Consider the following 27,883-nt stretch of genomic DNA (forward strand, 5'->3'; position numbering starts at 1 on the left):
TCCGTGCCTCTGGGGGGCGGGTGTTGCTAGTGTCAACACTGTGGCTCCCTTATCACGCCAAGCCAGTGCCACAGTCCTTCGTTGAACTTACGGTCACAACAACCAAAGCGAATTACGAAAAACACTTGGACGTGAATTGCCTCTCGCATGTATCCGTGCTTTCCAGTAGTATGCACATCATTGACAAAAATTTGGGACATACGAGGGTCACTCCAAAAGAAATGCACACTATTTTTGTAAGAATACAGTTTTCATTCTGCATGTGTGAAAGTTTTACAGTGTATAGATACATCCTTCCCACTTGTTTTCAAGCTTAGTTCAACCTGTTCCTGTGAGTGGCGCCGTTACAGCATGTCTTCAAGATGGCTGCTACACTTGACGTTCGTCAGACGCAACGTGCTGTCATAGAATTCCTGTGCTGTGAAAATGAGACAGTGGGAAACATCCACAAGAGGTTGAAAAACGTGTATGGGGATGATGCTGTCGATCGCAGTACAGTTAGTCAGTGGGCAAGCAGGTTACGTGATGAAAGCGGGCACGACAATATTGAGGATTGTCCTCGCAGCGGCGGCCTCGTACCACACACACTCCAGACAATGTCCGGAGGGTTAACGAATTGGTGACTGCTGACAAACGCATCACAGTGAACGAATTGTCATCCTACGCTGGGATAGGGGAAGGAAGTGTTTGCAGAATACTGAAAGTGTTGGCGTTAAAACGTTTTGTGCCAGGTGGGTTCCCAGGATGCTAAAGTGGCTCACAAAGAAACTTTTGGAACAATACGAGAATGGTGGAGATAAATTTCTTGGAAGAATTGTGACAGGTGATGAAACATGGCTCCATCATTTTTCACCAGAGACGAAGAGACAATCAATGGAGTGGCATCATGCAAATTCACCCAAGAAAAAAAATTCAAAACCACACTTTGTGCTGCAAAAGTTATGGCTACGGTAGTTTTCGATTCCGAATGACTCTTGGTTGTGGAAATCGTGCCAAATGGAACCACCATAAATTCTGATGCATATGTGCGACACTGAAGAAACTTCAAGCTCGACTGAGTCGTGTTCCACCACACCGGCAAAAGCAGGATGTTTTGCAGTTGCACGACAATGCACGGTCACATGTCAGTCAAAAAACCATGGAAGCGATCACAAAACTCGGTTGGACAACACTGAAACACCCACCTTACAGTCCTGACCTGGCTCCATGTGACTTCCATCTCTTTGGGAAACTGAAAGACTCTTCGTGGAACAAGGTTTGAAAATGATGACCCCCTTGTGCACGCTGCCAAACAGTGGCTCCAACAGATTGGTCCAGAATTTTACCGTGCAGGTATACAGGCGCTGATTCCAAGATGGCGTAAGGCAGTTGAGAGGGATGGAAATTATGTGGAGAAACGAAAAAATTGTTCCTAAAGGATGTATCTACACACTGTAAAACATTCAAACATGTAGAATAAAAGATGGATTTAAAAAAAATAGTGTGCATTTCTTTTGGAGTGACACTCGTATTTGTGTGTCTGTCGTACACGGAAACTGCAACAATCTGGAACATGTTTCGTGAAACCATACGTGTGGATTCCATAACCTGAGTCTTCCATGTTGGTGACAATGAAATTTGGATATTATAATTAGTAACCTATGTGTGGCGTGCGTACTGTAAGACCTTCGGTACACACACCATCGGATTATTTCACTTGTCGCTCTAACGAAGTAGGCGCGTGTCAGCAATATGTCTCGTGGTCTTATCGTGGCGTGCTTATCTTCTGCCGTTAGGTCAGACGATAGAAATGCCACTTGCACGCTTAGAGTAGCAGATTAACGGTGACCAACTTTAAACAGAGCTTGATTAATTTTCACACACATTTATTAAAATAATAAAAAGCATAGACATTACTTAACTTGATTCTGGATGCTATTTACAATTGACAATCTGACGTTCCTTTGGTCTTGGTACGTTAATCTTATTCTCACATATCTGTGATACTTGAGAATGTGTCTATTCCTTTATCTTCATGGCTATGTACAGGAATATGGTAATCTTATTAGGTGCAGACTGAAACTTGACTATAGACTGGTACAGACTGGTGCAGACAAATGCAGACTGACTAATCGGAGGTCTGTACTAGAGGTCTGCATTATCTCCGATTTTTACCGGCGAGTCCCGCTCGCCCCTCTGGCTCTCGGGAGTATGCGGCCGAGCGTCCTCTTCCGCCGGCTGTGGGCAGCCGATCACCAGCGCTCGGCCGAGTGCGCCAAACGCTCGGCCGGTCGCCAGTAACCGGTGGACTCAGTGCCAGCGAGCGGCGCTTCGTCACACTCCTTGAGATCAGATGCCACCGCTTCACATTAACCACTCACTTATTTCTTTTACAAATGTCTTTCGTTGTTTACTACCAGTTCTATGGCCTAAATATATGACTTGTATATGTTACATTTGATGTTTGTTAATATGTTGCAGACTACTGGAGTTTCGCCTTTGAGGTTATCATGTATTCCAGTAATTGTAACGTTAAAAACAGTAATGTCTGTATTTAGTATTTTGTTCCGTTCGGTAGACAAACGGAAACACAGTAGTCTAATCATCGACTATGTGTAGCCTATCTCCAAACTCGGCCACGTATACGTTGTACTAATATTAAATGCAGGATCGGGAAGGAATGACGGAGTTAAAAGTAATACTCACGAAATTTTGTTGCACAAACGTTAATTTCTGAACAAATTGTGACCTGTAAAAACGTTACAAGTGAATCATGACTATACAATTCGTTTTTCGTCATTGGTGCTGCCTGATACACAGGCGTCATTTGTGTTCCTGGAGCTATTACAACAGACGGCGGTTTGAACTTCTTCCTGTGAAGTCAATGAAAGTGGAATCATACATTCGTACAGTTTGAGGAATGTTTCCTTCCTTGTGATGTTGTGAATACTTACGTAATTGTGATGCATCAATAAGAGATCATCCACCTTGTCTGATACCAGGCACGATCTTTTGCTGGACAGCAGGTGACCGGCCTGGCTAAAATTTCTCTCGCTGGCAGCACTAGTGGCAGGAATACAGAGAACCCTTCTGGCTACTACCGACAGCCTTGGAAATAACCCCGCGTGCGTTTTCCACCACTGCAAAATTTGTCCTTCGGCACAGCTACAGTCAGATTTGGAGAGCGAAAGGTACCTGTCGAGTTCATTGGTAGTAACTGTGTGTCCATCTTCGTCGTCCTCATCCGAACTCCAGTCCATCCTGGACTTTTTCATGGGAAGAACTTGGTCACTCTTTGCTTGAATGGACTCTAAACATGAATGAAAACATTCATAAGATATTCCTGTCACCTTCAAGTATGTATACACCATAGTTAAAATTACTTGTTACTAAACGACTGTATTTAGGGTGACATTTTATATATATCGCACAAATTATATTAAAACGCATTGTGGAATGTTTAAGCTGCGAAACCTTTCCCAAATATCACATTGTAGACGTAATAAATGTTGATCTAACGAAAGATGGCAGATTAGACAAACAAACATTCGTTTACTAATTGGTTTCAGTGAATGAACCTTACCATTTACGGGCAGTTCCGAGTACAATCGTCGAACTTCAGCATACGCGGCTTGCTTTTCGTCTGCTGTGAGTTTCTTCAAATGACGCCGTGATGGCCACAGAACCGTGGCAACATAATGGATAGACTCAATTTTGCACTTCTCTGTGATGAAGTATGCTGCTCTCCTTTTTATTTTCGCCATGAGCTGAAAAGGAAACCCAATATACATAACTGCACTCTTATAATTCAACAGTTGTACAAAGGATCGTAACCTGTAGAAAGTGTTCTTACCTCGTTGTCACTGTCTATTGGTTCACAATGATGTAACAGACTCTTGTACCACGGCAGCACACGTTCCAGCGTTGTTATCTTTGCAGTTTCCAAATCCAAACTCGCTTCTTTAAAGGGGGTTAGAAAAGCGACAACGTCTCGTACGCACCCTTCTTGGAAGGTTTCTAAGAGTGTCGATTGCCCCCGGGATTCTAGTAGGCCTCGAATATCGTCGATTTGACTTATGATGGAATTGAGCATTAACAGTATACTGTTCCACCGAGTTACAGCTTCTTGCTTCACAGAGTGCCGCAGATGCCCCGAGTGACCCGATCTCTTCAAGTAGCCTACTATAGCTCTTGCTGATAGTAGACACGACAGGATTTCAGGGGCTTCTTCTTCTAGAAACGTCTCTTGAAATGTGTGACGAAACGCAGTCATCAAGCAGTGACCAAAGCTAGGCAAACGGTCGTAAGATTCAAGTGCCTTCTTCATGTTAGCTCCTTGGTCGGTGACAAAGTAACATTTCGTAAGATCATTCTTGTCAATTCCTAACTCAAGCACCCGCTCTTCGATTTCGTGCCGTATGTTCTCTCCTGTCTTAGGTACGTCCGGAAACTCGGTTGTTATCAAAACAAGCGTTTCTAGCTGCCACTCATCATTCACATAATGCTACGTCACAGTCAAAAAATTTCTCTTCTTGTAGTTACAGACCACAGATCAGCGTCTAAAGCGCACATTTTGTTCTTTAAGGCACATATTAGCTTGGGCAGCATTGTCACCCGTATTTTGTCTGCCTTTTATTTAATATGCCGCGATACAGTTGTAGGGTGCGGAAGAACATCTTCTATACTGACTTCGCCGTAAGTGGCGCCAACATTGATGAGCTCCTGCGAATAAATCTTGAAGCCAATCTTACTACAAGTATTTAACGGTAGCAAATCTATTCCACTCATACCGACCAACCTATCAACAACAACTTTCTTTATGCTACTTGGTACTGAAAGTGGCCGGTGGACTTCTGTTCCGCATTTACTTTTGCAGTGCCGAATCATACCTGTTGTGCTTGACTGGTACGAAAGTATGGTATCACATGTGGTACACTGCACGAAACCAGCAGAAGCCTGCGTGACAGGATCCACTACAAGTGCAAACGATATCCAAGCTTCACTTTTCGCCTCCTCTTGCGACATGTCTTTCTTCTCCAGGACTAATGAGCCGCTCCTAATTCTCTCCATAATACTTCACTTCGTTTCATGAATGGAACGTTTACGACCTATACTTGATTTATCCATAACACTGTTTGCGCTTCTCAAAGCCAGGTCGTCAACTGCGTTTACACACGGTTTCTAATGCGATTCGGCACCGTAGAGCGCGCGGCGGCTGTACTGTCACCGGCCGAGATTGTGAGTACGCTCGAGCGCCCGGCAGTGCTCGACAGTCCAACCGATAACCGAGAGGTGGAGGACAACCGGCCACATGGCGCATTAGACGCCCACAGCCGTATCGCAGCGTGGGCCTTTCCCAGCCGTCGAGCAGCGGCACGAAACGGGAAATGCTCGAGCGGTTGTTTTCATCGAAATGCAGAGCTCTAGTCTGTACACTCGTTATAATACCTCGCGCGTTCAGGTATCACTGCGCGAGTGTGATCCGCGAGGAGAAAGGGTTCTACGTTAGCAGCAATCTCATTGGCTGCGTTACATATTAATACGCGGATCGGCGGAATCAGAATTTGGTCCGTCTCTAAGACAGCGCCATCTCGTAGTGCGGAGATGGACGAGCGCTGCGCCTGCGCGGTAGTGCTTAGTGGGGCGCGCTCTAATGGGAAAGTTGTGTACGCGCTGACTACGCGGAACTATGTACACAACACTATGTGAAAGTACAATACAAAAAAATAGAGAATCATTAATTATGAGCTGCTTATACTTTTCAATCTTCTTTCGCAATTTGTTCTTGATACTGAAATAGAATTACTACCTAAGTAACATTATCTGGCAATAGTTCCTTAAATTCTTTGGTTTTTTGTCTTTGTTTAATTGTTACTAAAAGGAAAATACAGCTTTAAAATTCCTTTTGTTACGGACCTGGAACGCCGGCTGCGATTCTTGTAAAAATTATGTTACTAATGTATAAATGGAATAAGTACATGGATGACGTTCCTGTCACCAGGAGATTGTCTTTCAGTTACGTGGCATTTCACTATCTTTACCTAAATTGCACAGACTAAGTCAGAGTTGCTTGTCTCAAGAAAGCCCCATATCATCTTGTACATTTCAGCTAGCACTTTTTCTTGTGACCTCGGTACTCGCCGTCGATCAGAGGTGAACTACAGCATCCCTTCGTGAACTTGTGTGGAGGGGAGAAATTACGGTCGTGAATCAGGTCTCTTCTCTGTGTGTTCTTGTCTTACGTTGAACATGTGAACGGAAACTGGTAACTAGAATCGGCAGTTATGTAAGTGATTGTGGAAAACATCCTAATATCTTACACAGACCGGACAGTGAAAAATCTACTGTCTCAAACTCAGCAAACGCATTCGATCCAGATGTACCTCGTTCCGCTGATTCACTCTGACTGCGCTCTGACACCAGTTACTCCTGTCCTCAGTCCACTATTGTGTTGCAGAGTAGGCGTAGTACACAAGAACATTAGCAAGGATTGCGATGACATACCGTATTTACAGTAAGATAAGCGCGAGAGCTGAGTTTCTCAGTCTGACGCAAGTGTTCTTTAGGTGCCACACGACATGGTGCAGATTGAAAGAGAATGAGCATTAATGCTGTTTCGTGCTAGAGCCTTACTGCTTCCGCAAACAAACAGTGGCACGTGACTAAGCTTGGGCTGCTCCCGAGTCTTTTCGTTAGATCGGAGCTTTGTTAACATTACCTGTCGACCTGCTGACTTCCCTCCTTTTGTTTTCACCATTGACAACACGACTGCACTTTTACGTTTTTTAGCCTTTTGCCTTTTATCGTTATGACTCTTGTGACATGTAAATCCGTCCGAATGCCCACCTTCAAAACAAGGGACTGATGACCTTGCTGTTGGGTCCCTTCAACCCCAATCAACCAACCAACCCATTACCTGTCGTGAGCTGAACTAGATGAAAATTTCTAAACGTGATTTTATAAAAGCACAATCCACTAAATAGTTCAGACAACTTAAACTGCTTATTTAGTATGTCACCGTCAAATGGTACAGGCTTCACTCCCGACGGAAAGTCGACACGACGTCAGTTGGCTTAGCCCAGTACTGAACGGTGAATGTGAGGTTATGTGACACCGTCCGTGATACAAAAAGTTGGAGTAATCAGCTAGAATTAAGGATCTAACAATATTAATGTTTGTTAATGACCAGTCCAAACTACGTATCGGATGTTCTTGATCAGTTGTCTATGATGAGTTGCTAAGAACTGAAACAACATTTAAAAACGTCACGTTTATTTGGTAACGAAAGTAATTATAGACATACAAACACAGAAATCGATCCAGAATGAGATTTTCACTCTGCAACGGAGTGTGCGCTGATATGAATCGGCCAGGAAAGTTTCACAGAAATCGATATTTATAGGGGAATACAAAGCGCCTGTTTACCTTATCCGTTGTCTCTTTCCCTGCGTAGCAAGTGTTATAAACAGCTGTATTTTTTCCTTCCGCAGAGGTTACTTTTTCACTTAACAAAAGGTTATTTAAAGAAAATTGCTTCCTCAGTTTATGTTCTTGCTTATACACAGTGTAGGTGTCAGCACTGTTCAGTTGCAAATGTCATTTTTCGCTTTCAGATATCTGGCCTTTCTTGTGGAAGTGCACTCTCCGTAAAATAAAATCCAAGGCGTCATGGAGCATTGTCTATGATAAACGAAAACGAAGCACAACAGCCGCGCGGGATTAGCCGAGCGGTCTTACGGCGCTGCAGTCATGGACTGTGCGGCTGGTCCCGGCGGAGGTTCGAGTCCTCCCTCGGGCATGGGTGTGTTTGTTTGTCCTTAGGATAATTTAGGTTCAGTAATGTGTAAGCTTAGGGACTGATGACCTTAGCAGTTAAGTCCCATAAGATTTCACACACATTTGAACATTTCAAAGCACAACAACAAAATAATGCCTTAGAAGACGCAAAAGCACGAAATCCACTTTTAGACCATGAGTGAACACAACGAAAAACGCCAACTTTCAATGTTAGGAGACGACGACATAGTTCCCCACTTCCATCAACGCCACAACGTTCTCTCCTAGAAAGGTGGCGAAGTCACAAACTCATACAAACAGTCGCGTACACATACGGCTGTGAAAATTGTTACCATCTGACAGATGGAACGACATTAGGGCCCCTAGCGGTGAGAAAGCAGCTGTAACATTAGCGTTTGTTTTAAGTTGTTTCTCTACTTACTTATAGAAATATTTACTATGTTTTTGCGCCCCCAAGCGACACACGAATGATCGTGAAGTAAATCTAAAAACAGCCGACTCTTCCTGACTCATTGCCGTAAGCTGCAACTTATTCACGAAGAAATACTTTCGAATATGTGTATAATTGCAGCTTAAACCGCTGAAATCAATAGAATATACACACATTTTTTATCCTTGAAAAGCATGTACTTCTGTTGTTTTCTGTTCCTATTATGGTAGGCACGTCCATTGATACGCAACAGTTTTGTGTAGAGTCTAATGATTCGCACTTCCTTACATTTCACTCGACTTACCAATACACGAATAATTTTTTATTTGTGACTACTTTTATTTCAAAATCGAATGTGTTGAGGATTATTGCCGTTTTCGGCACTGACTTAACAAAGATACTGGAACTGATTCTTCTATGTTGAGGATCAGTTTGCTTGCTTTTTATAATCACGTCTGTGTAGTTTTTCCCTCAGCTACATTTGTGGTAGCTTCTTTGGTACGTTTAATAATGCAGGTTCTGCATTCCATACAAGTTCCTGTGTTGCACATTTACTGATTTGTTTGGAAGTATAGTAAACAGCACTTCACTTTGTTGAGTAGGTACATACTACTTCTTACTGCAAAAGGTCAGGTGTTTAGTTGTTTAGAGACATTTTGTTATTCTTAAGAGAAAGCGACATTTTTCATTAAATATATGTAGGTTACAAGTTCTGTTCTGTAATGTTCCGTTTCATACCTCCCAGGGTCCGTAGGAAACTAAAGAAAGACAAATGTGATGTCACCTTTTGGTTATTGTCGACTTATGGCACTACAAACGCTCCTCATTGTAAAAACTGTTACAGATCATTATAAATATTGCTATTGGCACGCATCCAATATTGCATTGGGAAGTATAGCTTACTAGCTGCTTGAAGCACTGCTGTCACATAGTATAACTGTATGTGTTAGACTGTGGTGAAATCCCGTTCCCGTTCCGTTTTGTGGCGTTGGGTGCCTGTGTGAATGGCGCCATTTGAAATGTCCTGTGGAATGTTTTGATTTTCCGTTCCGTCAAGCGTGAATCGATCTTCACTCTTCAGTACACATCATACAAAGTTGCGTGACTATAAATGGCGTAATATTCTTGGGTCTAAACTTCAGACGCAGACGTTAAGGGGACATTCTACACCTTCCTTGTCTGTTTGTTCATGTATCCTAGTTCCTCCTCCTCCTTCTCCTCCTCCTCCTCCTTCTTCTCCTCCTCCTTCTTCTCCTCCTCCTCCTCCTCCGACTTCTTCTTCTTCTTCTTCTTCTACTACTACTACTACTACTACTACTACTACTACTACTACTTACTTGTCCACTGCTACGTCACCCTCCTCCTCGTCCATCTCCACAATGGACGAAGGCAGTGATTTTGCATATAGCTTCCAGAGTCTAAGCATCGCTGGATCAGCAGCAGAATTGGTCATGTGCGGTGGATTAACGTGGTTAATCTAAACTACACACTCTAACACGTTGTAACACACAACCTTGTGAGAGCAACATAAATTAAGGACGATGCGAAAGACTGTCGCAGTTACTGATGGTTTTTTCGCATCAATGAGACGAGCCAAAGCATTAATTGGAATTGGCCTAATTGGTTTACGTCTTGTGAGACTTACTGGGTTGGATTCATTGTCAGGGTCCCTCAAATCTCCAGGGAACTTCAAAACATTAGCTTGGTAAATGAAAGTAAAATACTGCTAGAATTAGAAGAAAAGGAAACAGGCCCAGCGGGATTGCCCGTGACAAAGAAGAATAAAGCTTTGGCTTCAATGCTGATGGTCGGAAATGTTGAAATATCCAGAGTTTCTCTGGTCTGAATTTTGGAGGGAGTTGAGTGGGGGTTTTTCCAATCACAGTGAAACTGTGTTAGGGATTCCTGCGGGGTGCGTAGGCTAGAGGGCTTCGACAGTTCTTTCTGTTACGAATGTAATAGTCGTGGTCCAGGAGGGTTTTAAGAACGGCTATTCAAGTACGCAGTGGAGGACATGTGTAAGGTGCATTGGGAGAGGCTTGATTTTGTTAGCCTAACAGCATGAACCTTTCTGACGGTAGAGCTGAGAACGCTCTTCATTCCGAGATGGAGAGGGCTAGGGTCTGAAAGAAAGTTCATTCACTTTAATGCAGCCTCACAAATTCCCGTCTCGTTCCATTAGGCCCCGAAGCCTTAGCTGTGATACGACGGTTCACTTCCATAACTTTTAACTTACTGGCTTCAAGGTAATTATGCAGGAAACCAGTAAACGGCGTTTTACTCTCTTCCTGTCTTTGGATATGTAGAATTTTCCATCAGTAGCTGTATCACAGAGCTCTTATTTGTGAAGTATGTTTTGTGCATAATGACACAGTGATAAGCGAAGTTGGCGAACGTTTGAAAGCAATATCGCAAGTACGGGTGTGTAAGAGGTTTATCTAGAGCACTAATTAGTGTTTCTTTCAGATATTTTGTGACTTAAACCACCTAGATCGCCTAATAAATTTCTTCGCCATGGCTGTTCGGCTACTGCAACCGTATACTGAAAACTTGCAAAGCAAAGTTCAGCGTCAGTATCAAAACCTATACTTAATAGGGTATCAACTAAATTGAAGTTGTTAGTTGACGCACTGATCAGGCATATGACTGACAGTGAACCTTGGTTTGTAATTTCTTTGGTATCTGATGGCGACAGTAGCCAAAACGGCATACTAAACCAATTTAATAGGCGATCCGTTCACAATGATCGCGACCAGCAACAGAAAATTTATTTCTGTATTAATAAGTACCTTTCACAAATGGTACCGTAATCACTTATTATTCCGAACTCTCCACCCGACGGAAAAAAAATTTCAATTTCGCTTTTTTCGTGTAGCCTTATATAGATCATGAAGGGTTTCGTTGCACTGTTGGGCACTGATGGTGACTTCAGGTTATTAAAACATTAGCGAACATTGAACAATGCCCTTACCATAACCCGGACTTCCATTGTGTGCTGGAAGTCATTTCTTCTGCCTTTCTGTGAAACGACGCTTGACCCTTCACTACTGCACTGCTTCACGTACAACAAACTACGTTGCAGTCCTTGTCCTGATTAGACAGCAAACACGGTATCACTGATAATAAACTTTCCTCCATTTTATGAGGACGATATGATGACACTAGTTACTCTCCATTGTTAACGTGAACAAGTTACGAATGTTTCGTCGACGGTTTGCCTGATGTTGACACCCGCAATCTATTGGCCACAACTCTTTAGGGCTTGCCAGGATGGGACAATCCGCTGATCACTCATCACTGCTGCGGAACTTCCCTCATAGTTTTCTGCACACGCACAGATTTCTATAAAAAAAAACGCTCTCCTATGTGTGTCAATGAACTCGGTTTCATCAGTCGCTAAAAACTGATCAACGCTAGATGTCCCTTAATAACAGCTCTTATATTGCTTCAGCCATAATCACACCAATGCCCCTGACAGTAGAACCAGAGTAAAAAAAGTCGGACCATTGCAAACCCTCGCCTACACACATACAATGTGGTCAGAAACGTATGATAAGCTTGTAAGGGTGTTGTAGAGTAGGTTATCTTGAGAAATAATCCTTAATAAAAAATGTCGATACGTTGCGCCGTTTCCCGCGGTACGGGTGTACACGTTAGTCGGGATCCCATGGTTATCATGCTAATGTAGCTACCATACTCAGCCTCATGTAAAATCTCAACGACCCCACGTGACTAGCACCCAAGAGGACACACTTATTGTTGACTTGGCCTTTCAGGATCTTACAGTCATGTCACGTGCCTTAAATCACAAAATGGGCTCCTTTGCAACAAGAAAAGTATCCACACAGATAGTCTGACGACATCTGGAGCACTCCAGACTATCAGCGAAGCTACCATTACTGCTTTTTGGCTCCCTTTGACACAAGAGCAAAGGGGTCCACTGTTCCTGACGGCAATAACACTGGAGGAAGGATGACACAACAAAGTCTTCTCAGACAATTCTGATTATGTATTGAGCATTTGGATGGACAGTTGGTTGGGCAGTTGGTTGGGCAGTTGGTTGGGCAGTTGGTTGGGCAGTTGGTTGGGCAGTTGGTTGGGCAGTTGGTTGGGCAGTTGGTTGGGCAGTTGGTTGGGCAGTTGGTTGGGCAGTTGGTTGGGCAGTTGGTTGGGCAGTTGGTTGGGCAGTTGGTTGGGCAGTTGGGTGGGCAGTATGAGGAAAAAGTATGTTGCCAGATTGCATTTGCCATTGTCATATGTGCTGAGCACTTTGTGTGATGATACAGGTTGCTATTGGCTACACAACACAATCACTTCTAGTTCACATGCCAGTAATTTGGGCAGCAGCTATGCACTACCTTTGAAGTCTCTGTGACATTACCCTTCAATAAGGTAATGCAGGACAGCATGTTGTCCATGCTGTTCTGACATATCTCGATACTCCACTGTTGGCTTGGTCAGCATGATCTCCAGCTCTCGACCACTGACATCTAGTCATGGGTCGACGAAAGACTGGCATGACACTGCTCACCAACCACCACAGTTGAACTCTGGCACTGAGTATAAGCAACATGGAATGACATAACCGTATCTGTCATCCAAGATCAGTTCGAATAGATGCCCAGCTGCATTAGAACCATTTTCCTGCTGAATGTGGTAGCTCATTTGCACCCAGTGCATCCCAAAATCGTAAATTTGGACGACTATATTGTACACACCCAGTAAATCAAGTTTTGCTGTTTGCTTTTGTTCGTGTTATAGCAACTTTAATGGCCATCAGTGTAGAACAGACATTATGTTAAAGAGTGGATGGAGTTGGTTGGCGGACGTATTGTTAAGTGAACCTGACGGGAGGTATTGGGTTGGACGATTGCCTCCAGGGCGTGACGCTGCACATCTCGGCATCCAAGATAAAGTTCCTGGAAGTGGCGGAGGAGCTGGAGCTGCGGAAGCGCGACTCGGCGGGCCTGATGCGCGAGTTCCTGGTGAGCCAGCTGGAGGACTTCCTGGTGGACGGCATGCACGTCGACGACCTGCTCACCACGGCCGACCGGCAGGCCATCGTGCGCCACGAACTCGAGAACATCCGCGCCCTGCCTGGCGACTCCTGTGTGCCCGGCTACCCGCAGCACCGCCTCTACGAGGGCCAGTCCATAGGTCAGTACATCACATCCATATTCCGCAAATCACTGTCAAGGGCGTGGCAATTCCTTGTCTGTTGGCCAACATCCTGGTGCTTGCCACGTGAGTGACGGCCGTGTACTTTGCGTTCAGTCCAGGTGTGCCTGCACTGGGGGATCCTGGAGAGGCTATACCCACTGCACGACCACGAGGAGCTGGACAGGCTGGGCAAGCAGTGGTACCGCTCCATCTTCCAACAGCAACCGTTCGGTGAGTGCTCGCCACCTACCTAATGTTCAGATCCGTTGAAAAGGTAGTATACTTCAAGCAGAAGCGTTCAGTTGCATTTGAAAATAAAAAAAATTATTCTCTCTCACTTTCTCACACTCTCACGGGTTTATCCTGTCCTAAGTCCGATGGGATCCTCTGTTTTTCATGATTCAGCAAATTAATTTATATTGTAACTTGGGTTAACTGACGACTGTAGTGATAGGAACGGTATTCAGCCCAAGGGATAGAAGTCGCATGCTCCATTTGTCTGTGTATAGTACAAACTTAGGAGGTTGAGTCAAATGAAAACCTCAAATTTTTAATAACAAATCGAAATTTAGCGCCGTTATCCTGTATGTTGGTCAGCGTGCTACAAACGGCATGCAGAATGGCCTGTAGGTGGCAGCATAGTGCAGATACACACATACCGTCGCAGTATCAGTATAAAGATGGCCGCCCCACTTGCTACTTGCGCCAGGGAGAACAGCGTTCTGTTGTTCGGTTTTTGCGTAGTGAAGGTGCGAAACCTATTGAAATTCATCGACGAATGAAGGTTTAGTACGGTGATGCATGTTTGTCACAACAGCAAGTCTGCGAATGGAGTAGGAAGTTCGCAAATGGTGTGACTTCAGTAGAAGATGCTCCTCGTCCAGGTCAGGCACAACGAGTTGTGACTCCACAGAACATTGCAGCAGTTGAAGCCATAGTGAAGGAAAATTGCCGAGTGACACCGAATGACATTGCAATATGTTTACAGATTAGTCATGGATCAGCACACCACATTGCGCATGATGTGCTCCAGTTTCACAAAGCGTCTGCCAGATGGGTGCCACGGCAGCTGACTCCTGAAATGAGAGAACGACGTGTTGATGCTTGTGAAGAACTGTTTCGGCGCTTTGAACGAGAAGGTGATGGCTTCCTTGCATGAATCGTTACTGGGGACGAAACCTGGGTTCACTTACACCAACTGGAAACGAAGAGAGCGAGCAAGTAATAGCGCCATTCCTCATCACAAAGTGATTTCCATATGTTTGGCCCACTCAAAGTCGCAATGGGAGGAAAGAAGTTCCGTTCTGATGAAGAGGTACGCCACGCGCTGCATGAGTAGTTGCGCGGACTACCAAAATAATTTTTTTTGTAAAGGAATTTATGCACTTTCTAAGCGCTGGAGGACTTGCATTGAGCGTGGGGGAGATTATGTTGAAAAGTGATACAGCTTTGTACCACTTCTGCATAATAAATAATATTTTAAAAAATATTTAAGGTTTTCATTTGACTCACCCTCGTAGTTCAGTGTATAATCGTATTCTAACTGTTTGCAGTTGCGTTTGCTGAGGAGGAGATAGAGACCCAGCCAATCATTTACTTAAACGAACGTGGAAATCTGCATAAAGACCACACTCGTGCTGACTAGTATTCCAGAACAACAGTGGGTTTTGTCATACGTTCATTTATTAAGCACGAATGCGTGGCAGAGGTGGTGGCAGACACTATGAGAAAGCCGATGCGAATCACGGTGTGGTTTACTGTTGAGATTCAGAGAGTGTACGTTCCCAGAAGTGTCAGTCAATATACAACTTCCTCCTGCGTATATCTCACAGAAGGGCTCCCAAGGTGCAATTATCAATATTCGAGGCTTAGCAACAGACATCACCGCGCACCATTCGGGACAGGAACAGAAAATAGGAAAGTGATAGCGGTAGGGAAAGTATCCTCCGCCACACTTCATAAAGGGATTGCGGGGAATGTATGTGTCAGTGTCATCCAGAAATGGTTACTTTGTTTCTCTTTAAAAAAAAAAAAAAAAGAACATAGTTACGTGAAAATCTTTACTGGCAGCAGATTAGCATTGTTATATTTCGACATAATACCACTAGCGTATTGTGGGATCAAGTTTTGTGTTCCTACATCGAAGTCTGCCCCCCTGGGAACTAAACGAGCGTGTGATAGTAGTCTTCAGCTGTTCGACATTATCAAAATGCTGACTGGAAGATACGAATTTCAAAGTGTAAGAAAAGTTGGAAATCACTGGGAGGAAGATCAGGACTGTGAATCCGAAGTGCTTCAGAATAGGCGTGTGTGCCGAGCCATATGTGGGCTGGCATTGTCATAGACCAGCACAATACCTGCATTGAGAAATCCACGGCTCTTGTTTTCAAAGGTCCTATATGATTTCTGTAGTGTTTCACAGTAACAGCCAGCGTTCACTGTTGGACAGGAGGCCAATAAGCAAAATACTGTTCGTGTCCCAACGCTGTGCACGTCACTTTCCGTGCCGACTGTATCTGTATGAACTTGGTCCTATCTGAATATACACGGTGACGCCAGTGCATCGGCTAAGGCTTGGTTACCGTGAAGAACCCTCTTTCATCGCTTTTGAGAATCCAGTCGAAGAACTCCTCGCCGTCGTAATATTACTGCTGTAGAAGTGTCGATATTGCTTCTAAGCTATTCAGTTTGCGTTCGGTTGTCAGGTTTTTCGGCAGCCACCTGGCATACACTTTCTTCGATAGCAGGCGCTCAGTGATATTTCATGCAACATAGTTCGCAATATCTGCTGAGATCCATAATGCGATGCTGCACCAGTTTGACGAAGTCTTCATCGATAACGGGTGGTCGTTCTTGGCCCACTTCAATATGGACACTTAGAGACGGCCTTACGAAAATTCTCTACACCAGCGACACACCTTATGTTTGCTCATGACTTTCGGGCCGCGCACCTGACGCAGCTGACGAACTTCGGTCGGTGCTACTTTTGTAAGATGGCTATAATTTCGCATCTTACAAGCACCCATCCACATACTTTGCCGTGATCTACAAACACAATTAGGTATCATGTGATAGGTTGTACATCGTATATATGAATATATAAAGGAGACTGACATTGTCACATACGCCTTGTAAATATTTGTTAACGCGTATTGCAAGAATGGTGACGGAGTGTCTTTATCATAAAAACGGCGTAATGAATGATTGCCTATACTAGTAGAAGTTGGAACGCCGGTGGAGATGAAACGGCAGGTAGAACTCAAGCTCTGGGTGGAAGGCCCGCACAAATGTGTTGGTCCTGCTTAAAAACAGGAAATAGCTAGATGGATGTCGTGGCACATAAGCTCTGGAGCACAATACCGACGGCCAGCCGCTATTATAGCAGGACTGGAAGGATAACCGGGGAATACTTCCGAACTTTGCAAATCTTGGACGCAGTTGAGAGGAACAAAGAAGCGGCAACTCAGAAACCACGTGGGCTGGGCTATTTCTAACAACGGAACATTCCCATCGCACCCCCCTCAGATTTAGTTATAAGTTGGCGCAGTGGATAGGCCTTGAAAAACTGAACACAGATCAATCGAGAAAACAGGAAGAAGTTGTGTGGAACTATGAAAAAATAAGCAAAATATACAAACTGGGTCGTCCATGCGTAAGATAGGCAATATTAAGGGCAATGAGAGGCGAGGAGCGCTGTGGTCCCGTGGTTAGCGTGAACAGCTGCGGAACGAGAGGTCCTTGGTTCAAATCTGCCCTCGACTGAAAATCTTGCTTGCTGGGAAGCCAGCGGTGGAGAGACGTGGTCTTCCGTTGTGAGCGCCCGTGTGTGAAGGTCGCTCGATATAAGCTTTGTTGGTACGAACGGACTTGCTGTCTTTGCTCTCAGGGGAGTTTGTAGTTAGTACAGTTAGGCACTATACTGTTGCGAAGCTATACGATTCTGGACTTCACCTCCGGGTTGGAAGTCGTCGTTGAGTACGCAGCGTTCAGCAATTGTGAGCACTTCCTCTGCCTATACATACGTTGAGACGTTGCATGAACTCTGTCCTTGTGGCTGAGAGTTCGCGTTTCTCGTCTGTAGAACACAGAGAGGAGAAGACAGTATTAGAGTATATTAGTCAGAGGACCGCCTTCTTCTGTCATAGTGTTTGAAAGAGTTTATTTGTGGCTGGAGTTCTTCCAACGTCGCAGACGAGTACGAGAACCATCACTTCGACGCGGCGGACGCAGCACATACGGTGACATCGCAAATTGCTTCGGCTTATTAGGGCTATAAAAGCTAAACAGCTGTGATCACGTTATTTTATTTCCACTGAGGTCCCACACCACCGTAGATCATCTTCGAAAGCGATGTCTTGTAGTGCTTGGTATGTAGATGATGTCAGTCATTTCGCGTTATTGATATTAGACCGCGCAGTCATAATAAGGGGCAGAGTTGAGCAACTGATTAGTAATTTTACTTAGAAAATGTAAACTTTGTAATCTAAATGTTTTTTAATCTACAATAAATGTATAAGCAGGAACAACGTTTATCGTTTAGTAGGATTAGTTGCCTTCATTATTCTTTTATGTTTAGATTGTAATTTACAGAATTAAGAGATCGTAAGATCTGCTTCAGGGGGTAGTCAGATAGGGCCAAATCATCATTTTAGCGTTTATTATTTTCCGTTGCGCACATTCATTTTACACCAGCATGGAGTAGCATCTTGGACGTTTTATGCATAATGAAACTTTATCACAGACCGAATATCGCAGTCGACGGGAGAAAGAGTAAGAGCCGCCAATTTCTGCCCCTGTTGCAGCACTACTGGGAACGCTAGATACTTGTCCGGCTGTCACACGATCATTACGTCACAGCTCTGCCGCGCAGGCGCTATATTTCCGGTTGAACACATTTACTTAAAAAAATCGGGAAACTTCAGTTCTGTTCGATTCTCGTAGATGTTGCGCCTTCCATAAGCGCAGTGTTTGTTCACGTGAATGAGCGGTGGGGGCAGAGACATTGTTCGGCTCTGCCGTAAATCGTGAGGACGCATCCAGCGGCAGCGACGCGCTCCAGCTTCTCCGGGTCACTGCCACTACTCAGACAACTGTCCTGGCAGTCTACCAGATTCCGCCGGTAATATTAGCGGCACTAAATCCCGCCGAAAGCTGGCACCGAGAGAGTCGCGTGTAGCCGAGTAGCTTCTGCAGTCCAGTGTGTCTGACGCATCCAATTAGCTGGAATTTGCTGGCGTCCGGCCGCGTGACGTCCTAAGTTCTCTTCGATATTTCGGCAGACAGACTGGTTACCATCTTCACGTAGTTCGTGATGGCTACTAACGTACTCTGGTCCTGTAGCTGTCTGTGCAGCCGCCGCTGTAGGTTCTAGGGGTGGCACCCGCTATCGCCGCCGGGTGCTATCACTGTACTCTACGGGGCTCGCAGTGCCCACCAACGCCTGCATGGACAGTTACAAGAGCGGAGTGACGGATGAGGTAACGGTCAATGTATGTAGGACACAGAACCGAGCCGAGCAGAACAGCAGTCATGAAGAACAACCTGAAGATGGCAACGAGTGTGTTTGCCGAAATATCATAGAGAACTTACCAAGTTACCCAGATGGATACTTGAGAATTTCAAAAGTCAGAAATGCGCCGAGAGAGCTTTTCTTCGTTGTGCTTCGCAAATGTTCTGGAAAATGTCTGGCTTCAAGACGAGTCGAAATTGGTTTTAGAGATTGGCCTCCAGTTGATGATCGTTGGTGTGGAGAGGGTGCGGTCGACTGTTTCCCGAGACTTATCAACAACTCCAGTTTGCTTTTTTCGTCGCTGCATTATTTACACAGAACGTGCATTGAAACACAGAACATGCTATGAAACGCGAAAGATTTTCAGTTTGGTAGCTTTGCAACTGTGAATCGCTCCTATGCACGTCTCCCATAATCTTGTCGTAATCCGTGACAACACTTCGCTTTCGCACGATGCCATTATTTGAGTATACTTCTTGTAATGTATTGTCATGGGACGTGCTGACCATTACAACGTCTCTCACGTACAGTCATCAACATGTGCTTGTTTCTGTAACCAGATACGCATTCAAGCTGCTTAAATGTGTAGTACTGCACAGGAGGAAGAAACATTGACGCATTCGGTCTTCGCTGTGTGATTCCTCACATATCAGCAATACGAAAATGTCTGTCACATTTCGTCCTGCGCATATTTCCGACAGTAAATGAACGTTAAAGACTGGCAATCTGGCAACACTGTAATCACATGTACAGTTGCTATTTCTGTCAACAGAGTGTCATAGTACTGTGCAGTTGTTGCAGTGGATAGCGTTTTGGGTTAGCATACAGGAGGTCAAGGATTCGACTCTGCGGCGAGGCGTATTTGTTTTTATTAGCTAAATATAATCTGCGTGATACGGTATCTGATGTCTTCATAGTCATACAGCGATTACAGTGGGTCGTCTATGTACTACAAACATAGAAATGGGAGTACAATCGTTTTCACTGGTCATCATTTAAAGAAGCCTTCTCCACGTCGGGGACGTGAATTGTTTCTCACCATAGCATGTACTAAATTCCAAACCTCTTTCCTGTCTACCTCCCCCAATAGACCCATCGATTAGCACCAATTATTATTCTTGCCACGTTCAGGTCCATTACATTTCGTTGTGGCGTTACGTCACCAGTAGGGCTAGAAACGTCCTTTGCAAATGATTTCCAAAAATGTACTATGTAAGTGTCGGATTAAGAAACGTTATATGCTACAGTATTATGTGGCAGAATGAAATTGGCAAATAAAAAAACAATACGCCTTGACCCAGAATCGCACCCTCGACCTCCTGTATGCTAACCTAGATCGCCATTCACAGCGCCAACTGCACAGCAATACTCCAGTATACAGACAGAGGTAGTAACCGTACATAAGATTACAGTATTGCGATATGCCAAGTCTTCAACGTCCATTTACTGCCGGAAACATGCGCTGGAGATTTTTTTGAGAGACAGTTTTGTACTGATAGTATGTGAGGAATCGCGCTGCGAAGTCAGTGTGTGCGAATTTTTCTTCACTCTGTACGAAAGACAAGTAGTAGTTTAATGTTGTTACCAAAAGATCTCGAAAAGTTCTTGATGAATTTACTCCAAATTTTTACACGATGCTCTAATAATCGTTTGGGCAGAAATATGCTATATATTTTCAATATATATGGCACATACGTAAACAATAAAAGGGAAATGTTGTTAGTAAAAATCTCAAAAAATTCTTGAGTAATTTATTTAAATTTTTACACAGTGCTCTGAAACATTCAGATGCGACATTGCCTGTCCTTTTTTAAAAATGTATTTAATGAATAATTATGTATCAAATACGTGAAGGGAAATGTTGTTAGCTAAAATCTCGAAAAGTTCATGACCGTCAGACTTCAAACTGTTACGATACGCTGCTGACCCTGCTTACATATAATTTTAAACATAAACTGAATGCACAAAGTGTGCTGCTTCGTTTTATGTGTTGCAGTCAGCCTTAAGAGCAAAGAGGAAAGTTGTATTTATGGCTTATCGACTTAAGATTAGAATACTACCGTACTATGATTTCTGAAATTCTGAATCGCCCGAAATTTTGTAGGCCTACCGGTTCACATATTAAAACTACGAGAAATTCTCTCCATTGAAGCTACTGCTCTCACAGATCCAGCAGCTGAAAGAGCTCTCCTGAAACCCTCACGTTAATCATCCCAACCTATTGAAACATCCATTTGGAAAATTATAAATTACTGTGATGGTAAACTTCTACGTTATTTGATACAAACACAGCTGAGTAAAACAGAACATACTCAGACATGTCTCTCTTTACTTCTTCTGATCATCACTAAACTGACACTTAATATTTTTAGCCCAACGCAATCTGACTTTCAATAATCCCTGCAAGAGAATGGCCCTGGCTACAAAAACCTATACCTTTCATGAATCACTTACCTCACAAAAATCTTCGATACTCGAACTACTGCAATACAGCGAGCGCCAGTACTGCCAGCTAAATAAAAGATTCAAACTACTGAAGGCACTAACTACTGATAGGCATAGTTAGCAAATGAAAGATTTTGATAGAGAACAAACAATGTATTTACCTTAATAACGTTCAAAAGTCATATATATATATATAATATACAGGGTGAATCACCTAACGTTACCGCTGGATGTATTTCGTAAACCACATCAAATACTGACGAACCGATTCCACAGACCGAACGTGAGGAGAGGGGCTAGTGTAATTGCCGGCCGAAGTGGCCGTGCGGTTAAAGGCGCTGCAGTCTGGAACCGCAAGACCGCTACGGTCGCAGGTTCGAATCCTGCCTTGCGCATGGATGTTTGTGATGTCCTTGGGTTAGTTAGGTTTAACTAGTTCTAAGTTCTAGGGGACTAATGACCTCAGCAGTTGAGTCCCATAGTGCTCAGAGCCATTTGCTAGTGTAATTGTTTAATACAAACCATACAAAAATGCACGGAATTATGTTTTTAACACAAACCTACGTTTTTTAAATGGAACCACGTTAGTTTTGTTAGCACATCTGAACATATAAACAAATACGTAATCAGTGCCGTTTGTTGCATTGTAAAATGTTAATTACTTCCGGAGATATTGTAACCTAAAGTTGACGCTTGAAACCTCCGACGTTCAGTTGCGTGTTGTAACAAACACGGGCCACAGTCGGCGAGCAGCATCTGCAGGGACATGTTTACGATGACGACCGTGTTTACGACTGTGACTGTAGTGCACTGTTGTGGTTTGGTCTAGCTGTCGCAGTGTCCGCATGTAGCGCTTGCTGCTATTGTTATTCTGCATTCGTCTCCGCACGCAGACCAACTGTAGTACACCGTGTTACCAGACGTCTGTGATAGTGTAGTGTTGTAGGAACTGTGACCATGGTGTATTCGAACTCTGAAAAGGCGGAGATGATACTCATCTATGGCGAGTGTCGACGAAATACAGCTGAAGCCTGCAGGGTGTATGCAGAACGGTACCCGGACAGAGAGCATCCAACGTGCCGCACATTGCAAAACATCTACCGCCAACTGTATGCAACAGGTATGGTCGTAGCACGCAAGCGGGTCCGTAACAGGCCCGTCACAGGAGAAGCGGGAGCAGTTGGTGTGTTAGCTGCTGTTGCCATGAACCCACACATGAGTACACGGGACATTGCGAGAGCCGGTGGACTGAGTCAAAGTAGTGTCATGCGCATACTGCATCGTCACCGCTTCACCCGTTTCATGTGTCGCTACATCAACAATTACATGGTGATGACTTTAATCATCGAGTGCAATTCTGTCAATGGGCATTAACAGAGAATGCGTTGCAGTTCTACCTGTTTACCGATGAAGCGGGTTTCACAAACCACGGGGCAGTGAATCTACGGAACATGCATTACTGGTCCGTGGACAATCCTCGCTGGCTCAGACAGGTAGAGCGACAGCGACCGTGGACTGTAAATGTATGGTGCGGAAACATTGGCGACCGCCTCATTGGTCCTCACTTCATTGCAGCGGCCCAAACAGCTGCAACATACATCGCGTTTCTACAGAATGATCTGCCAACGTTGCTCGAAAGTGTCCCACTGGAATCACGTCGACGACGTATCTGGTATCAGAATGATGGTGCACCTGCACATTCCGCAATTAACACTAGGCTGACCCTTGACAGGATGTTCGACGGGCGTTTCATAGGACGTGGAGGACGCATAAATTGGCCAGCCCGTTCTCCTGATCTTACACCTCTGGACTTCGTTCTGTGGGGTACGTTAAAGGAGAATGTGTACCGTGATGTGCCTACAACCCCAGAGGATATAAAACAACGTATTGTGGCAGCCTGCGGCGACATTACACCAGATGTACTGCGGCGTGTACGACATTCATTACGCCAGAGATTGCAATTGTGCGCAGCAAATGATGGCCACCACATTGAACATCTATTGGCCTGACATGTCGGGACACACTCTATTCCACTCCGTAATTGAAAACGGAAACCGCGTGTGTACGTGTACCTCACCCCTCATGGTAATGTACATGTGCGTCAGTGAAAAAGACCAATAAAAAGGTGTTAGCATGTGGTAGTAATGTGCTGTTCCAGTCTCTTCTGTACCTAAGGTCCATCACCGTTCCCTTTGGATCCCTACGTAATTCGGTGCTCTCCGATACACACGATCGAACAGCGGAGGAGTTGTACTCAAGCGTCAACTTTAGGTTACAATATCTTCGGATGTAATTAACATTTTACAATGCAACAAACGGCACTGATTACGTATTTGTTTATATGTTCAGATGTGCTAACAAAACTAACGGGGTTCCATTTAAAAAAACGTAGGTTTGTGTTAAAAAACATACTTCCGTGCATTTTTTTATGGTTTGTATTAACCAATTACACTAGCCCCTCTCCTCACGTTCGGTCTGTGGAATCGATTCGTCAGTATTTGATGTGGTTTACGAAATGCATCCAGCGGTAATGTTAGGTGACTCACCCTGTATATATCTATCAATTCGTGGCATCCGTCTTTACAAATTTCCTTTTTCTGGCGGACATACGTCAGATCGTCCACTTATAGTAACCTCTCAAAATTCTGGCATCTCTCTCTCTCTCTCTCTCTCTCTCTCTCACACACACACACACACACACACACACACACACACACACACACACAGACTGCACACAGCACAGTCAGTGATTTTCATACAGAGCGCTACGTGGCGTTACCAACATAAAAACCTAAACAGCCTGCTTACACTATTTACCAACTCATTTTAAATGTCTTCATACCCAATCGATATTTCGTTTGCAGGAACAATAAACAAGGCTTAAGGTCAGAGGGAGAGGGCGAGGGAGGGGGAGGGGGAGGGAGGACGATGTGGACAGATTGGGGGAGAAAGAGATGGACAGTGAGAGAAGAGAGGAGGACCGGATGGACAAAAAGAGACGAGGTGGAGATGGACAGAGATATACATATTTAGCAATTGCGAAGCATTGCCAGGTTCGCTAGCTTTTCTTAGTCAAAGAACTTCACTCTGTTTCGCCACGATGTGCTGACGACGTCGGTGAACTTATTGATTAGTTTCTGAACAAGTTCTGGAGTAGTGTACCAATTGTCGAGGTAAATACGATAACCCGTTCCGAAAAATTCATTAGCAAATGTCGAAAGTATTAGAGAGACTTTCTCTTCAGGGTAGTAACTGCTATGATCTGTCCCCTTACCAGAGCATAACTGACCGATAACAGTTTATTTAGACTGAAAAGTAGCATCTAGTGGAGGGAGGATTCACTAACAGCATTATAGCACCTGCCAGCATCACTCCCGTTAGCTACAAGCCACAAAATCCTGCCGACGTTCCGCCCCCGGTAGTTGAGTGGTCAGTGCGAGAGAATGTCAATCCTAAGGGCCCGGGTTCGATTCCCGGCTGGGTCGGAGATTTTCTCCGCTCAGGGACTGGGTGTTGTGTTGTCCTAATCATCATCATCTCACCCCATCGACGCGCAAGTCACCGAAGTGGGGTCAGATCGAAAGACTTGCACCCGGCGAGCGGTCTACCCGACTGGAGGCCCTAGTCACACGACATTTATATTTCCTTCGAGCCCACTGAGAACGAACAGGCCATGGACGGATATATGTGTCATGCCCAGTCGCAGAATTCATTGCTGGAGAGAATTCCACTCACTTGGTTGTATCATCGTCTGAGAGTTGCTGCATTATCCAGCGAAAACAGGTCTTCCGGTAGTCCAATATGTTGTTCACAATATTCTCTACACCGCAAAAAGATACGTACGGACCTTCTGAAATGTGTCTCACACCAACACGACAGTCGGCTTTGATCAAGCCCTTACCAAATTCCAGGCAGCAAAACACCTGCTTTATCGGAACTACAGCCACTGCTTAAACTTCCTTTAGTTGTCAGTGTCAAACAGCTCGTGATGTTTTCTTCAAACGTTTTCTTCAGTCGCGGTCCATGTATCACTCAACGCTTCTATCTCGAAACTACAGCTCTGGCTGCTTTTGAAAGCTTTCTCTATCTAAACGTGGAATATAATTCCCGTGGGGTATTTGTACCTCAGTGAGAGTTCTCTTTGACTTACAGAACCATCCTCGTGTTTACAGCTTATAATGCGTCTGTTTCGTGTGAAGACTGACAGTGACTGAAATATCCCCTGGCTGCGTTACGGGCGCTGTGCAGGGTAACCCCAGTGGCCGGCTCCCAGCTTGGTGCCTTTGAGTCGCCAGGATTTCTTGTCTGGGATTTATTACCCTAGGGACGCTTGCACCACTGCGCCTCAAGAGCCAGCCCCCCCTATCTTGTTGGATGAGCTCTGGCGAGGCGTGGTCAGTTCATAGGCTGCGGTCGTAGTGGCACTGACAACGATAGTTCGCAGACGCCATCCCCAGGGTTCGCCCGACAACATACGTCGACAGCTTGGTCACAGTGATTCCGATTTCCATCAGTTTTTGGTGGGATGGACACCACGACGCTTCTGTGATTAGAAACGAGTGCTCGATAGCTGCTTTTGCTACTAAAACAACACCGATCGCCTATGGGTGAACTATATATGCCTCCAGAAGAACACGGAGAATGTGTGTGTGTGTGTGTGTGTGTGTGTGTGTGTGTGTGTGTGTGTGTGTGTGTGTGAGAGAGAGAGAGAGAGAAATCGTATGGGACTTAACTGCTGCGGTCATCAGTCCCTAGCTTACACACTAGTTAACCTAAATTATCCTAAGGACAAACACACACACCCATGCCCGAGGGAGGACTCGAACCTCCGCCGGGACCTGCCGCACAGTCCATGACTGTAGCGCCTGAGACCGCACGGCTGATCCCGCGCGGCGAACATGGAGAATATCATACACGCCTCCCTCAGTTTTGGAATAACCAGACATATTTTACGAATGAGGTGAAAAGAAAGGCGTTCTATTATGTACTGGAGATGATTAGTGGTGACATTGAAAAGCAAGGTACAAACACTGAGTACAGCTTCAGATAAATTCAGCGAAACAGACACACATCAATTAACGTCCATTGACTGCCAGTCAACTTACGTGACAAATTTTCGCATAAGATACGCTGAACACCTAAAACATTAAAAAGTGGAAACACATACAGCACATTTTCAAACTCTCTCATAACAGGATCATCACACTAATGGCATAAAAATAACAGTAAGCAGCAAGAAACAATTTGCAGACTTCTACGCCCACGTACTACAAACCAATAAAAGATCCACTACAGTCACTTCAAGCATCAAAATTGGCATTCGCCATCTTTCTACCTTGAACATACAATTTTTTTGAGGTTATAATATAGGCCTAAAATTTCTGATACAGGTTTTGCCCGAGTTGCAGATCACTTGCATATGGCTAGACCGCCACAAATCAAGTATTAAATGTGGGAACTGAAAATTCCTGGCAGATAAAAACTGTGTGCTTAACTGAGACACTAACTTGGGACCTTCGCCTTTGGCTGCAATTGCTCGACTTGAATACTTGGCCATGAAAGGCAAAGGACCAGAGCTCGAGGCTCGGCGCGGCACACAATTTTAATTTGACAGGAATTTTCAACGCGGCACACACTTCACTGCTGACTGGAAATTTCATTCTGGAGCTTTAAGTTGTTCGAAACTTGGTAGTTGGTGATAAAGCAGAGATTTCAGACCATAGATTCAGAGACATATGTATCCTTGTTACGAAATTTCTCATCCTCAGGATGCGATAAACTCCATTCTTCCACTAAACTTAAAAGTTTCTCACAATTTACCTTCTTTGAGTCCGAACTTCACCACATTCAACTGAAGAAAAAAAATTTATTTGAATTCGGCCGACCGTCGTCGGAAGTCTGTAAATTCGGGCTTTGAGATCGATTGCACTGAGACTTTACACGTAGTGGCGCAATGATTTGAAGGGATTGGCCATCTCCGGCCGAAGCCCGTCGTCTACAGAATACCCTGATGTCGGTGCCACTGTGCCGTATCCTGGTAGCTATAAATTTCTATTCTTCGATACTTCTACGAAATTTAAATTCTACAGAATCAATAAGATTGTGGTGACACAAGATACTGTACAGCTGCATATAATGCGCACTTTTCCATAAGAATGAGTCGTATATCTAGGCAGATGAAATGAAGCTCTTGATGGAAGTTGAAGACTGCAAACGACCGATGCAAGAATTTAGGCATACCAAGAGAACTGGAAATAGAGGTTGAGTCATCTAAAACTGGCTCTGCAAGTATTGCGGCAGTGGAAAGTGCTACTGATGTGCAGTTTTCACGGAATGGATGGAAGTCGGGGGCTCGTATTTTTAACCAGTGAACAGATTGTAGTAATTGTTAGAAAGTGTTTTTGTGCAAATATGCTTTTTTAAAGGGACCAGTGTCTATTGACATTAACGAAGTAAAAGGAGCCACACGTCAGTGGTGTTTGTTGTAGGATTGTAGTGTGAGCCGTTTGCGAGATGATATTTCGAAAAGTTTCCAGACCGACAATTCTTTGTCCCGTTCAACC

The 27,883-nt window shown here is 44.4% G+C and overlaps 1 protein-coding gene across 2 annotated transcripts in view; it reads left to right on the forward strand.

The window, feature by feature from the left end:
- Positions 1-27,883, forward strand: part of LOC124596011 (anoctamin-10) — a 321,895-nt gene that overhangs the window by 156,224 nt on the left and 137,788 nt on the right. For both annotated transcript variants that reach the window (XM_047134964.1, XM_047134965.1), the window contains exons 5-6: positions 13,087-13,363; positions 13,481-13,597. In XM_047134964.1, the coding sequence (XP_046990920.1) occupies positions 13,087-13,363; positions 13,481-13,597 (394 nt within the window). The remainder of the gene's footprint in view (positions 1-13,086; positions 13,364-13,480; positions 13,598-27,883) is intronic.

The sequence above is a fragment of the Schistocerca americana genome, chromosome 2 (genome assembly GCF_021461395.2).
Source record: "Schistocerca americana isolate TAMUIC-IGC-003095 chromosome 2, iqSchAmer2.1, whole genome shotgun sequence".
Lineage (NCBI taxonomy): Eukaryota > Metazoa > Arthropoda > Insecta > Orthoptera > Acrididae > Schistocerca > Schistocerca americana.